The sequence below is a fragment of the Zea mays genome, chromosome 5, assembly GCF_902167145.1.
Source record: "Zea mays cultivar B73 chromosome 5, Zm-B73-REFERENCE-NAM-5.0, whole genome shotgun sequence".
Lineage (NCBI taxonomy): Eukaryota > Viridiplantae > Streptophyta > Magnoliopsida > Poales > Poaceae > Zea > Zea mays.
The window spans coordinates 199009437-199023959 of record NC_050100.1 but is presented as its reverse complement, the minus strand read 5'-3'; the positions used below and the strand labels follow the sequence as shown (position 1 = coordinate 199023959).

The 14523-nt window shown below is 43.4% G+C and overlaps 1 protein-coding gene across 5 annotated transcripts; it reads right to left on the bottom strand.

Annotated features, from left to right (window-relative positions):
• Positions 1 to 8861: 8861 nt before the first annotated feature.
• LOC100383841 (uncharacterized) lies at positions 8862 to 14283 on the bottom strand. Of its 5 annotated transcripts, XM_008645888.3 has the most exons (11): positions 14047 to 14283; positions 13779 to 13922; positions 12756 to 12845; positions 12382 to 12487; positions 12012 to 12053; positions 11813 to 11872; positions 10149 to 11465; positions 9964 to 10065; positions 9693 to 9872; positions 9480 to 9605; positions 8862 to 9399 (listed from the first exon to the last, which is right to left on the bottom strand). In XM_008645888.3, the coding sequence occupies exons 2-11, from the start codon at positions 13859 to 13861 to the stop codon at positions 9229 to 9231; spliced, it is 2277 nt and encodes a 758-aa protein (XP_008644110.1). In that variant the 5' UTR covers positions 13862 to 13922; positions 14047 to 14283; the 3' UTR covers positions 8862 to 9228. The 5 variants fall into 5 exon arrangements, with proteins under 5 accessions (XP_008644110.1, XP_008644111.1, XP_008644113.1 ...); XM_008645889.4 differs by having other exon boundaries at positions 10149 to 11447; positions 13779 to 14258; XM_008645891.4 differs by having other exon boundaries at positions 12630 to 12845; positions 13779 to 14047.
• Positions 14284 to 14523: the final 240 nt, after the last annotated feature.

The following is a 14523-nucleotide window of genomic DNA, read 5'->3' as shown; positions in this document are numbered from 1 at the left end:
CGGGGATCAACCCAGAAGAATATTTTGCTTATTCTGTGGTGAAAACAAAGGTCATACTACCAGGATGTGTCATGTTACCATTCAGAAGCAAAAAGAGATAGCCGAAGCTGCCGCGCAACAGGCTCAGCCGAAGCAGGTCATGCACACTGCTTCGTATCATTCGCCCTACATCCCAGAATATGTGGGCAACCATCCTGCAGTCTCTGCTGCTTCGGCAAGTCAGCCTTCAGCTTCCTGGCAACAGCCCCCGCCTCCACCTCCGTTGCAACAAGGCCAGCAGCCAGAAGGGAGCCAATATGCTCCACATCAAAGGGACTTCAGAGAACAGTCCGAAGCTCGCACGGTCAACAGCACCGTGCCAGAGTCAAAACACATCTATTGACAAATATCCTACCTTAATAGCAATCTTTTTCATTCAGTTTTATTTTTTGTAATAAAGGACATTGTTTAGGTTTCATGTAATTAGTTTCGTTGATTCTTACAAGAAAAATATGTTTTCTTCACAGGTTTGTGATAATAAAAAGGACCTTCGGACTATCGAAAATCCTTCGAAGCAACAAAAAGTCGTTCTAAGGAACGCAGACTAAGTCTGACGAAGTCACAAAAAGTCGTTCTAAGGAACGCAGAGTAAGTCTGACGAAGTCACAAAAAGTCGTTCCGAAGGGAGCGCAGTGTAAGTTTTCTGCTCCAAAGTCGTTCCAAAAGGAATGCAGAGCATACAGCGAAAAGTCAACGCTGATACCGCCTAAGTAAAAGGCGAAGAAGCTCCAAAGACGTTCCTAAGGGAATGCAGAGCTTATACCGCCTAAGTAAAAGGCGAAGAAGTTCCAAAGACGTTCCTAAGGGGATGCAGAACTTACAGCGAAAAATAAACGCTGATTCTGCTGAAGTAAAAGGCGAAGAAGCTCCTAAGGGAGGCTTATAATGAAAAAGTCAGTATTGATACAAAAGATTGTGCCCCATTGCAGGAATGTGCGTATCTTCGGCACAAAATATCATTTTGCATAACATAACATCATCACATCATTTTGCATAGCATAATCATCATACATCATGCTGCATGTGGCACAAGAAGGGGGCATGTTATCGATCTTCGGAAAATGCTTTGAAAAAGGGCAAATCATGCCAAGTTACAGGGAGAAACAATATTGATTTTCGAGGTATAGCTTCGAAGATTATTTTTACGAAGCTTGGATATTTCTTATCAGAACACTATGGATATTGTCGTGATAAATGATAAATTCTTCTTCACGAAGCATGAAAAGAAGGGAAGGTGTTTTTTCGTCGAAGACTCAAAAATGGTACGTGTTTAAAGTTTCATGCATCGTAAAGAATTGAATCATAAAACAAGTATATTACATACAGGATTACAGAATATTACACAAATCATATATCAAATGTTTTTTGCAATAGCACTTAGTCTTCCCTAAGTACTATCTCTGCAGCTTCGTTCAGCAGTTGATCGACAACCTGATCCATGATAGCTTCGGCCATCTTTTTAATTTCGTCGTCATCTTTAGGCTGAGGGCCCGAAGATGCTTTAGTAGGATCTGAGTGAGGACGGGATACTATTACATCATTATTACAGATCGCGAACGAACTATAAAATTAAAAGTTATAATGCAATGAAAACTATTCGTTAGTACCTATTTGCCCTTCGGGCTCTGCGTTTTCCTCAGCAGCCTCGGCTACTTCTCTAGCATCATGGATGCCCTTTTCACTTCTCTGAATAATTTCTCTTGCCATTTCTCGGCCACCGTTATCCCAGATATCAGTAAAAAACTTTCCACCAATTATGCTAGCTTCGGCCGAAGGATCTTTTGTATCTTCAAAGGACAAAGCAGCTTCGGACTGTGCTAAAATTTTCACATGCTCACAGCCCTTCTTCTCTAAAATGGTGGCAATCCCTCTGGCGCCAGAGAAGGCACATATATCTCCTCGGCTATTTAAAATTTCTTCGAAGGCTTCAGCTTCGTGGTCAATCCATTCAATGACACTTTCGGGATTGCCCCTCAAAAAATTTTCTTCACTTGAGAATGCGCCGACTTTGGCGAAGCTAGCCTTTAATTTTTTAACACAATCTACAGATTTATTGTAGCATTTCTTTTTGGACGAACGAAGCTCTTCAACAGTCACTTCTAGATGATCTGCCCATTGATCGCTGAGTTCACGCTTTGTTTCTTCAAGTATACGTTCTTCTTTGGCTCTGGCCAGTTGTTTCCGAAGGTCTTCAATTTCGCGTTTCTGAGCTTCAGCTTGACTTTTGAAAGCAGCTTCGTCCTCCTTTATTTTATCTATCAATGAGTATAATATTTTGTCTTTTTCGAGACCTTCGTTCCTCAGTTCAATTACTTCGGAACGAAGGTTGCTCAGGGCTATAGTACATCCTTCGTCCTCAGCATCTTTCTGTGCTCTGAGGGCATTGCTGAGTATCAGGCCCTGCAGACAGGAATATGTCTGTGTCAATAGTTTTAAACAAACGAAAAATTTTGAATTCAACAAAAATATAAGAATTCCATTTGTCGCACCTTTAAACTGTTGTAAGCTAGGCTGTCAGCCAGATCGTTCTTTGACAGCACCGAAAGTCCGTCTTCTAAAGTTGGAAATCCGAAGCTTCTGCTCATCTCCCGACAGACAGAAATTTCCTTGCTGTCGGGGAGGCAATACAAGAAATCTTCTTCTCCACTGCCATTAAATATCAACGCCCCCTTTGGATATTTCAACTTTTGGGCATAGTGTTGGGCCTCTTGTTCTTCTTTTTCTGTTAATTTTTTCCCCGAAGCATGACGAAAAATATAATCACGAATTTTGGATGCTTCGGGGGTAACAACACCAGTTCCTTCAGCAAAAGTTGGCTTTGTTATTTTTTCTGCCTCACTTTCCAAGGTTTTTGCCTTTGAGGGCTCCGAGGGCCCAGCTTCGGCTTCAGTATCTTGCTCTGGAGCTTTAGAACCCGAAGCTTCGACTGTTGTTTCAGGAGTGACGGCAGCCTTCTTCGGAGGGGTGCTTGAAGATTTGATCGTTTCCAGCACATCTAGCACATTAGCCATTCTCCTTCTTTTCGGAGTCACTGCTGGCACTTTTTGATTACTTACTGTTTCAATGTTTGCCACAGGACTCAAAACTTCTGATGTTTTGGAGTCCTCGGTTGCTTCCTTTACCTCTTCCATTTTTTCTGTGAATGGCGCTTCGGCCTTCTCTTTCGTTTCTGATAACAAAATTTTTGATTGCTCCAATTTTGTCTTCGTTGGTATTTCGGCTGTTTCTGTGACTTCTGGCAGCAAAGTTGGCTCGGCTGGTTTTTCAGCTTCGGTGGCCGAAGAAGTCTCTCCGGTAAACTCAGGCACCGAAGCTGGTTCAATATAACGCGGTCGATAAGTAAGAACCTTTATCTTCTTCCTTTTCGGTTCTGGCTCGCTAGGAGCAGCTGCAGTTTCTTCTTTTGCAGAGGTTGTATTTTTTCTCTTCTGCCTTCGAATGGGGTAGCAATAGTCAGGGTAGACAAACCCGATGGCATCAAATACCCGATTCAGCCTTTTCTTTTTTCGGCCTCCGAAGGCTGCTGACATTGCAGTATCTTCGGCCTTCGAGTATGTCCCAAGCAGCTCATCACTTAAATTGTCAATGCTTTTCAACCACTCATCGTCTGGCTCAATAAATTTATCTTCAAATTTAAAAGTGTACTTAAACCTGACAAGTCCACCTTCGTCGGCCTCTTTAACGATTTCTTGTGGCATTTCCCATTTCTCCGCAAGCGGCCACACCCTGAAGGCAATATGCTCTTGTACTAAGTCCCTTGTTCCTATAAAAGAGCAGACAACGCCGAAGGCTCTTTGGCACTCTTCGGCGGCTTCGTTCATTTCAACCTTCGGCCTCCGAAGGCCGAAGCTTTGCCAAATAGGACGCATAATTATACCTTTGATGTCTTCTCGTGCTGATAAGTCATTCTTCACATAAAACCATTCTGTCATCCAATCCCCGGGCCATCTCTTCCGAAAGGTTGGTACGGGACAGCTTGCCCCGGACCGAGAGACGAAGCTGTAGCAGCCAAAGTTGTTATGGTACTGTTCTTTGCCCCAAGGCTTTGTTTCATATAATAATTCATGAACATTACAGAAGCTTCTTGCGTCAGGCTTCAGACCTTGGCTTCTCGTGGCCCACACGAAGATATTTAGCCTTATAATAGCCTATGGAGTAAGTTGATGAAGATAGACTTCGAAGATTTTCAACACCTCCACGACGAAGCTGCTCAAGGGGAATCGCAATCCGGCTTTCAAAAAGCTTCGGTACACCACAACTTCATTTTCTTCAGGGTGTGGACAAGTTTTTTCCCCTTCGTCCGCCCTCACAATGGACAGATCCCGGAAATACCTTCCTCTCATATTAACAAGATGATTCTCTTTGATAGTTGATTTACCATAAACTGAATGGCTTGGTCGCCAGGGGCGATCTTCGGAGTCTTCGCCACCGCTGTCCACATCATAACTTTCACTGTCACCAGTATCTTCAGACAGCCCTTCCAGAATTTCCCTGGTGATCTTTTCTGTGTTGGTCTTCGACATTGCTATAAGAAACCCTAAGTTCTTCTCTTCATCAAGACTCAGCTTCATCTCAGCAGCAGCCTTCTTAGCAGCTTCAGACATCTTCGGAAACACTAAAAAACTGTTTTCAAGGCCGAAGCTTCAAAATCAAAAAGATCAGCAAATCTTAGTGCACAAGAGCTAAAAATTTAGTGGGCCGAAGCAGATGGCAAGTGTGCGTACCAAATGAGTTTGTGGTATGATCTTATTTATACGCCCAGGGCGTTGAAAATTGAAAGACCCCACTTGTCAGTGAAAGTTGCTATTCTAGCAAAGGGAAGGTGTTTTTTCGGACCTTCGGCTCAAGGCCTTCGTCCATTTCGCAATCTGAATTTATCATTAACAAATTAATATTGCGAGGGGCTACTGTTGGGGGCCTTCGTCCTCCGAAGGTCCTCAAAAACATGATTTGACAATGTTTTCCAAGTGGATTATGTGAACAGGTACCTTCGGACTCAGAATTACGAACATGAAGTGCGGTCAGGACGAAGCCTGAACCAGACGAAGGACGGGCTGATTACCAAGCTCCACGAAGGATGGTGCACAGCCGAAGCTGTGCGCAGGGAAGCTTCGTCGCGATAGCAGAGAGGGGAACCGACTTAAAGATGAAAAGACTACGTGGGCCTTGTTAGATTTCCATAAGTCATTGACAAATGTAATGGACATAAATGTAATTTTACGTGGGCTGCGTCCCGCGTCTATAAATAGATGAACAGTACTCCCGTACTGTTCACGCTGACTTGGCATTTGCTTTTGCGTCACGCTTGTACTTTTTACCTTCTCTCAGGACCGAAGGTACATCTGTAATTTGAAATCATTTCTATTTTTCCATGTTAATAAAATAGAAATGATTCTATGATGATGCTTATATTATATTTCATGCTTTATATGAATCCTTCGTCATTACTTGTTATGTTTACGAAGGTATGTCTCTTATGACCTTCGTCCGAAACTCATTATTTCCCGAAGGGACATAATGCTTCGAAGGACGAAGGACTTTAACACTTAACACTTTTTATGTTGCCTTGTTCTTAACTCTTAGCATTTGAGAACAAGTCCCCAACACCACTCTACGGTTAAATTCTACCGAGGGTTCAGATTCGAATCGTTCTGGCCACAGATTGAGGGGGTTCAATGATGTAGTCCATCAAGCATGGAATTCTACAGTTAACACTGATGATGCAATCCTCCGCCTTCACGTGAAGATGACTCGCACGGCCAAGGCTCTTTTGACCTGGAGACGCAATACAGTTGGCAACTTCAAAGTGCGGATGGCTATCATTCAGATCATCCTCACTCTTCTGGAGAAAGCACAAGAAATTAGACAACTCTCCTCCGAAGAATTGGAATTCAGGAGGACCCTTAAAATCAAGATTCTGGATATTGCCTCCGCTCAGAGGTCACGAGCAAGACAACATTCCAGACTTACTTGGATGCGATTGGGCGATGCTAACACTAAGTTCTTTCACTTAGCGGCCAATAATAGAAGAAGGAAAAATTTAATCAGATCGCTAATTCGAGATGACACGCTGTTAACGAGCCAGGAAGACAAAATGAACGAGGTTCAGCATCACTTCGGTCAGATTCTAGGCATGACAGGAAGGAGGAGCGGTGCTGTTTGTTGGGACCATCTGGGGTATGCTCCTTTTGAGCTAGCTGAGCTGGACAACTTGATTGATGATAGTGAAATTAAGAACGTGATCATGAGGCTTCAATCTGAAAAGGCTCCCGGGCCGGATGGGTTCATTGGACAGTTCTACAAATGCTGCTTTGAGTTGATCAAAAACGACCTCTCCATGGCAATAAATGATTTTTTCCAACATAGATCCAAAAGCCTGCATCTGGTCAACGAAGCAAACATCATCCTCATACCCAAGGGGGGAAATGCTGACAGAATTGATAGGTTTAGGCCGATAAGCCTGATCAATAGCTTCATGAAAATTATAACAAAAATCATGGCAAATAGGCTTGCGCCAAGAATGAACGAAATTATATCCAACGCTCAGAACGCCTTCATCCAGAACCGGTCAATACATGACAACTTTCTATACGTGCAGAGGGTGATCATGAAGCTGCATAAAAAAGGTAATCCAGCTCTATTTGTCAAGCTTGACATCTCTAAAGCTTTCGACACCCTGAATTGGGCATATCTCTTAGATGTGTTAAGGGCCTGTGGGTTCTCCCAGAAATGGCGCAATTGGGTAGCTCAAATCCTGGGATCGTCCTCCTCAAGAATAATTTTAAATGGGCAACGTTCAAAGGCAATCAAACACAGACGTGGGGTTCGACAAGGGGACCCTCTATCTCCCTTCCTATTCATTTTAGCGATGGACCCGCTGCATCGGATGATTGAGAAGGCCGCTGAGGATGGACTGCTTGGACAGGTATTGCCTAGAGGAGCTAAGCTTTGGTGCTCTCTCTATGCGGATGATGCGGGTGTTTTTGTTAGAGCTGACAAATCAGACTTGGAGGTGCTGAAAGGGATTCTCAACGCGTTCGAGGGGTGTTCAGGACTAAAGATCAACTATGACAAAACAGAAATTTTCCCAAATCGATATCCAGCATCATTATGGCCAACGCTAATGGACGTGTTCCCTGGAAATTACTCTAGCCTTCCTGGAAAGTATCTAGGGCTACCCCTTCATTACAGGAATGTAAAAAGGACTGATCTCCAACCACTAATCGAAAAAATTAACAACAGGTTGGCTGGTTGGAAAGGTAAACTGCTGTCCAAGGCTGGTAGGGAAACTCTAGTAAAATCGGTGCTATCCGCACAACCAATCTACCACCTAACGATTTTTCCGCCTCAGAAATGGTTGCTGCATTCAATTGACAAAATGAGACGAAACTTCCTGTGGAAAGGGAACAATCCAGAGGCTTGCTCCGGGGGTCACTGCCTTATCAACTGGCCCACAACTTGCCTCCCAAAGAGCAAGGGGGGTCTTGGAATTCTGGATCTTGATCGTTTTGCGAGGGGGTTAAGACTAAGATGGCTTTGGTTACGATGGAAGAGCAAAGACAGGGCGTGGACTGCCATGAAGCTTCCTTGTGACAGAACTGATGAAGATCTCTTCAATGCATCCACAATGGTGACGGTTGGCAATGGAAAGATAGCTGAGTTCTGGAAATCTAGCTGGATCCAAGGTCAAGCCCCTAAGAGCATTGCACCTTCACTCTTCAGGAAGACAAAGAGGAAGAACATCACGGTTGACAAAGCACTCACTAACAACAAATGGATACGATTATGCTTCCCATGCTCGGGGGAGGTTGAGCTTAGAGAGTTCGTCTCTCTTTGGCAAGCCATAGGTAACATGCAAGAGCTCAATGGTTTGGAGGACACCATTACTTGGAGATGGTCGGCAGATGGGCAGTACAGTGCAAGCAGTGCTTACAACATCCAATTCTCATCTAATTACAGTACAATGAATCTCTGCCCTATTTGGAAGTCTAAGGTGGAACCGAGGTGCCGTTTTTTTGCCTGGACATTACTACATAAGAAAATTCTAACGGCCGATAACCTTCTTAAAAGGGGTTGGCCTTGCAACCCAATATGTTGTCTCTGTAACTCAGCCCCAGAAACAATTCTACACTTATGCAAGGACTGCCCCTTTAGTAGAGAGGTGTGGAACAAAGTGTTGTCCTGGGCCAACCTTCCTCCCTCGAATGGGATTCTCAGCGACACTTCTTTGTATGATTGGTGGACGGGTCTGCGTAGCCTTTGCAACAGTCAGTCAAGAAGACGCTTCGACGGCCTGCTAATTCATTTTTGGTGGAATTTATGGCTGGAAAGGAATAACAGAATTTTCCAAAGTCAGCATAGAAGCGTTAATCAAGTGGCCCTTACAGTCATCGGATATTGCTTGTAGCTGAGGTCTTGTTTGTCTGGTCTAGTGGGTTCTTTTTCTTCTCTTTTTATTTTTATTTTTCTTTCTTTTCCTCTGCCCTCCAGTCGCTTTGGTTTTGTATTATCCATTTCTTTTCTCTCTAATATAATATATATCGGAGCGGCAAGTCTTTTGCCCCTTCCTTTCAAAAAAAAGTTTCTTGAAAATATTTATTTGCAACATTCAAGGATACACAACTAGAGAGTTGGCGCTCAGAGAGGTGGAAGATTGATGACTATATACAACACCCACTAGATGTTATTCACTGACGTGTTATTGATTCCAATCATAAAACTTTTGTTGATGAGACAAGGGACATTCAGTTTGTGCTGAGCACAGATGGCAGACCGGCAATCCAACTATAGGGTTACCCATGGAGAGCGGGAGATAGAGCAGATCAAAAAGAGAACACAGACACTTAATTTTCAAATGTTATTTACCGTAGCAACACAGGCAATTTTGCTACTGACTGCACACCAACTTCACAACAACATAGGCTACCTCACACCACTACACCAGTGTCCAAATTACAAACGACAACACCAATGTTCCTAAACCTGTTACATGAGAATCTGTGCATCTTCTAACTGAATTTTCTTCGGACACGGGACACCGCAATGTGCGTTTGCTACATCCTTAACACCTGTCGTTTCTATCAACAGTTGGCGGGCACCACCAAGTACTAATCAGAACTCCAAACCGTACCCATTAACGCTCGTTGAAAAATATGGCCTACAAGAATTGTTTGTGGCAATTACTATCTCTCAGCAAGGCCAAACCGGAATTGATGCAGGAGATTGTTGGTGATCCACAAAAGATGGAATGCCATTGTTCATGACCTTAACTAGCTGATCCGAAGATCGATTGCGGCTGTTCTGCTGCAGTAACTGAACAAGTGATAGAAATATATCCATCCTCGTCACGTTCTTGTTTGCCTGTAAAATCACAACACACGACTTTCATTTGAGAAGCGCACCATAAAAGAAAAGGCGTCCCAAAACAAGAGTTTCTTTACCTCAACAAGAAATCGAGCCATTATTTTTCCATCACGAAGTTCCATCAATCCCTTCAAGATTGTAAGTCCAAATCCCCGTATGGTGTCAGCTATCTCTAGAAAAAATCCGCGTTCCTCACATAGCATCTGTTAAATAGCAAATATATATAACTTCAAACTTCTGCAATGTGCGAAAATGGCACTAGGTCATCACCCATGATTTGGGAACTCTACCTCAACAAGCATCTGACCAGGCGGTGCAAGATCCTCAACAATTATTGGACAAACCATAGTCTGCCCTGCAACCTCATAGGCCCATGTCGCACCTCCATTGCTTCCACCACTTGGATTGTCTTTCAAGACAACTCCATGTGAGTTATCATTCAATACAGAACCATTGTCCTTGCTTATCATCTATAGAATACAAATGTCAGCACAGGGAATGCTAAGATGGAAGTTTCGGCTCTACAAGGTTTAGTTATATGCGTTCACCAGTGCAACGTACATTAGGTTCATCGGCTTGCTTAATCTTTTCTGCATACTTTGTCACACTTTGTAGAAAGAGCATATGCTTGATTGTTCGATCCAACAAAGCATCAATGCTACACTGTTGTGCAGAAGGAAATATAAAAACTCAGCCACACACCATCAGCTTAAACACACAGAAATATATTATGGTTAATTCTTTACCTTTGCACTATTTGGAACTATCTCACGTAACTCCTTTACACGCTCTTGTATCTGCTGCCGGTCCTTTGGTCTTGGCCGTGTACTTTCACCTGGCCTAGCTCTTTTCTTAACAACCTTCTCTCCTTCAGGCTTCTTTACCTGGCTGATCTTGGAACTTGCGGTGTTCAAACTGCCACAATCATCCATAGATAAATTCTGCAGTGACACGGGGGCTTCTTTTGATGATCCCATCACAACATTTTCGGATGTACAGCTACCGGAAGGGAGTATCAATGGCGGTACTTGTGCCTTGCACACTGAAAGTGAACCTTGAAGGTTGTACCTCGGCAAATGACAACCGGAGACAAAACCAGCTAATGGTTCGGTGCTATCCATAACTGGGCCGACATTACCATCAAAGCCAAGCAGCTCCTCAAAGACAGATTCCGAAAACAGCCCTCTATCTTCAATTGATAATTGTTCACTACTTGCCTGTCCTGAAACAGAGTTCATGGTAGTAGCACTCAGATGTGAAGTGTTTCCTGCTAGTAGGGCAGTGTCACCCCACCAATCATTCATGACTGGATCAAATGCTGTGCTTTCGAGAAAGCCATTATTTTCGTTGACTTCTTTTATGACTGGTTTCATTTCCCCTGAGGCAATTTCTGCCCATATTTCATTTGGCAATTCATGTAGCCCACAAGCACGAGTAGATCCACTAGTACCAACCTCTTGGATCACATCACTCTGAACAAATGGAGTGGCATTGTCAAACAAAGTGCATTTCAGCTCAGCATCTGTAGAAACTATTGATGAGTACGAATCCAGGAAGCCTGAGGATTTTTCACTTTGAAGGCAATGTCGTAGTTTGTTAGGTGTGCATGACAGCCCGCGCTCTATTCTTTGAAGATTGGTCAAATTTGAAAAACATGTAGCTGCACTTGCCCAACTAGAATCAGGTTGTTTGGCGGATTTGAATTGTTGAGCATTCTCTGAAATATTATTGTACCGCAAATTGCTGTCACTTTGAATTAATTTAACAGTACTTATCGATTTGGAGTTCACTGGCATGGCCACTACGTGAGGATTCAGACCATTTGAAGTAATTGCAAAGTTCTTCAGAGAATCTATGGATATTGCATTCTCCAACCTTGAGTTTTCTGGTTCAGCCTTAGTGCGTGGAAGACCCTCTCTAGTGGTTGAAGAATCGAGTTGAAATTGTGGATTGTACATGAAAGCGTCTTTCTGAGCATCTTTTGTTGAAGGAGACCATGAAAGACTTTCCATCAGAAATGTTGCACCTTTAACTTGATCCAGAAACTGCAAGCTTTCAGAAACCTGTTAATGTGAAATTTTGAGTATTCATGAGAATGTATGCACATTGAGTCCCTAGTTTTTTTTTCAAAAATATATAGATTAGCATTGCACAAATTTCTTAAGTATTTCATAGTGCAGAAAATACAGATTTTTCTCACAATGTGCATTCTCATAAATTTCGATTATTCTTCATGCCAGATTTCGTAGTGCATTTTCTCAAGATCTGTTATGAATCTAAAGATAGAATCTTAAGGGAAACACATACAAAATTGTTCTTGGAACAACCAAAATGAAGACACTTATGATCATGGGTAGTCTTTTCTGTTAGAATCGTGTGAAAATTGCTTCCAAAAAACTAGAATGCTAACCTTTTGCATGGAACCGAACTGTGCCACACCAAACGCCGGCATAGGTACTACAGCAATAGTCTGTATAAGATGTATACTTTTCAGTAGCTGGTCAATACTCAATAGTTTGTAATATTTTAAGTAATGAACTGGTTTCTGCTGCAAGTATGTATAGACCAAATTGTTTATGCTTAAAATATAAAAGAAATAGAGCAAAAACCTTTATTCCACTTAGGAACTGATGTTGCCACCAAGTATAACCCTACAAGAAGGTAATCGTCCTTTGTTAAAACAAGGGAACTTCTTACTTTCTGCAACAAATTAAACAAAGAAAATGTAGACAAACTGGATGTGTAGTGATTTATTTTAGCAACATAGGTGTTCATTTGCTCAACAACCATGCATGTGGCCTCGAGGCGTTTTCAACATGCAAAATCTAACGACAAATGTAAGCCTTTCTACTTATCCATAGTTCTTTTTTCCACTTGATTTTTGAAGTTCCCACATGTGAGGGTGTTGTTAATATAATCTAATAAAACTGCAGTCTGGAGAAAACCTAATCAAGGGGGAGCATGAAAGGAAATATGCACCTGACATAAACCTAGGTTATCTTCATCGCTTATCTGAGAGAAACTGAAGGGGATGTCATCAGAAATCCATTGGTGCTCCCCACTTATTAGAGTCCTTCCTATAAGGCTGCAATAAAAGACGTGACATTGTCGACATGTTGTTTGAAGTACATCCTCAATGGAGCAGAGAACATTCTAATATCAATAAAAAAATGTACACAATAATTGCATAGACTGGTGCGACAGGGGAAAAATATATCCAAACAAACCTGAGCTTGTACTGTTCAAATTATATGCTTAAAAGCATATAAACTTGCAGGCACCAAGATATATCAACCAAGAAGACTCGCAAAACATCAGTCGAATCAAACATGAAAAAGATCATTTTGCCGTACCCTTCTCCGACGACATGGACCTGATTGACCATCTTGTCGACCACTTTTCTCGCTTCATCTTCACAGTGGCATTCTCCTACAGTAAGCAACCTAATATGCGAAACCAAACATCAGTAAACAACTAGTAGAACGGTACCAGTATAATCAACAGGTAGCTCGAGCTACGGCACAGACATTACAGGAGCAAAAGAAACAAGACAATTGATGAGAAAAAGGAAAAACGATTGATGATGGACAACTTTTCACCGATGCCTCCCCCCCCCCCCCCCCCCCCCCAAAAAAAAGATGTTTACAAAAAGGAGACGCCTTTTCTGTCATTATTTTTAATGGAGTTCAGAGTCCTTGTAGGGAATGAGGGAAAGAGTGACATTTTACAGCCCAAAGGACCTGCATTCAGCGCGAACAGCTGCAGCAAGGAGGTAGGTGTGCAGCTGACAGGCGGATGATCAAATGTACCAACCAATAAGGGAGGAAGATATGCATATGATCTCTGCTAACCAAAGCAAGAATGGGTAAAGAAGCAGACAAGCAGTGGAGTTCAGAAAGCTTTCCATCGTTCCATCTCTTGAAGTAAACTGAAAAAACGGATCCATTCTACAAAACCACTCCAAACTGCAGCGTACGTGCAGGCTTGAGATCCCAATGTGCTGTGTTGTTGGGTACTCGTTCTCTGGACAAACATAAAGGGAAACAGAAAAAACAACAGTGCTACAACAACACAAAGTATCACGAAACAACTGCGGGAACCAAAGAGCTAGCAACATACACAAACGCTGTAGCAGTTCCAGTTCAAAACAAAACGAAACTGGCCACATATTATCCTGTTGTCTCCCTCCTCCCTTCTCTGTCTCCAGTTCTCCACCCACAAGGCCACAAAAGAGCTCTAAAGCACAGCCAAAAAATTAAAACTGACGAAGCACTCTAGATTGCGGTACCGTGGACGTTCTGTATTCGTAGCCATGCGCGCTTACAGGACCAGGGACTAGGGAGTACACAGTACAGTGCAGATCTACTGTCACTCACCGTGGGTCGCGCCGGTCAGGGCGCCAGATCGCGCCGTAGGACCATCCCCCGGCGCGGCACAGCGCTCCCAGCGCCTCCGCCATCGAGCCAGTCAGCACGCTACACCACCGGTCGTATCGAAGCAAGCGGCTAGTGTAGTAAAATCTGCGGGGAGTGCAAGGGTTTTAAGCGCGGAGCGCGCGGCTTGATAAATAAGTGGGGGCGATGGGCGGCTGGAGTGCTGCTGTGCTGGACGAGGCGGGGAGAGGTGACGTGTGGGGGGACTCACATTCACAGTCGGAGGCGTTCCGGAGGCCCTCAGCTAGTGGAGGCGTGGGGCAGAGTCGCAGGATCCCGTGAATATCGGGCGCTCGGCCGGGTGAGGTGAGGGTAGGCCGGTAGGGAGCTGGCGGGTAGGCCTGGTCGAGCCGGGTGAGGAGACGGTGCCGGCCAGTGCGCTGTGCTCTTCGGTTTGTCTGGCCACGACTGATCGACTGCCCCGGTTCCCTCTTGACAGTTGACCCTCGCCAGATAAGCCGCGTGAGCAAAATACTACTAGTAGACATGGGCGCTCAGGTTTCGACCGAACTCTCGCGATTGAACGACGCATTCGTAGCCATGCTTAAAATAGAAAATGTTTTCTCTGAAAAAAACAGACCACTGATGTACTGCTATAGGATTAGTACAGTACTACATTTGTTCATAAATATATAACACAGTTGATTTTTTAAAAAAAAAAATTTGACCACTAGTTATATTCAAAATA

What these genes read in the sequence shown, in the direction of transcription:
- LOC100383841 (XM_008645888.3), bottom strand. Translation starts at nt 13,861, where the DNA reads ATGGCGGAGGCGCTGGGAGCGCTGTGCCGCGCCGGGGGATGGTCCTAC. An exon ending in AGTTCCTAAGTGGAATAAAG is followed by an intron (nt 11,873 to 12,011) that starts GTTTTTGCTCTA and finishes CATCTTATACAG; the next exon opens with ACTATTGCTGTAGTACCTAT. An exon ending in CTGGTCAGATGCTTGTTGAG is followed by an intron (nt 9,606 to 9,692) that starts GTAGAGTTCCCA and finishes GCTATTTAACAG; the next exon opens with ATGCTATGTGAGGAACGCGG.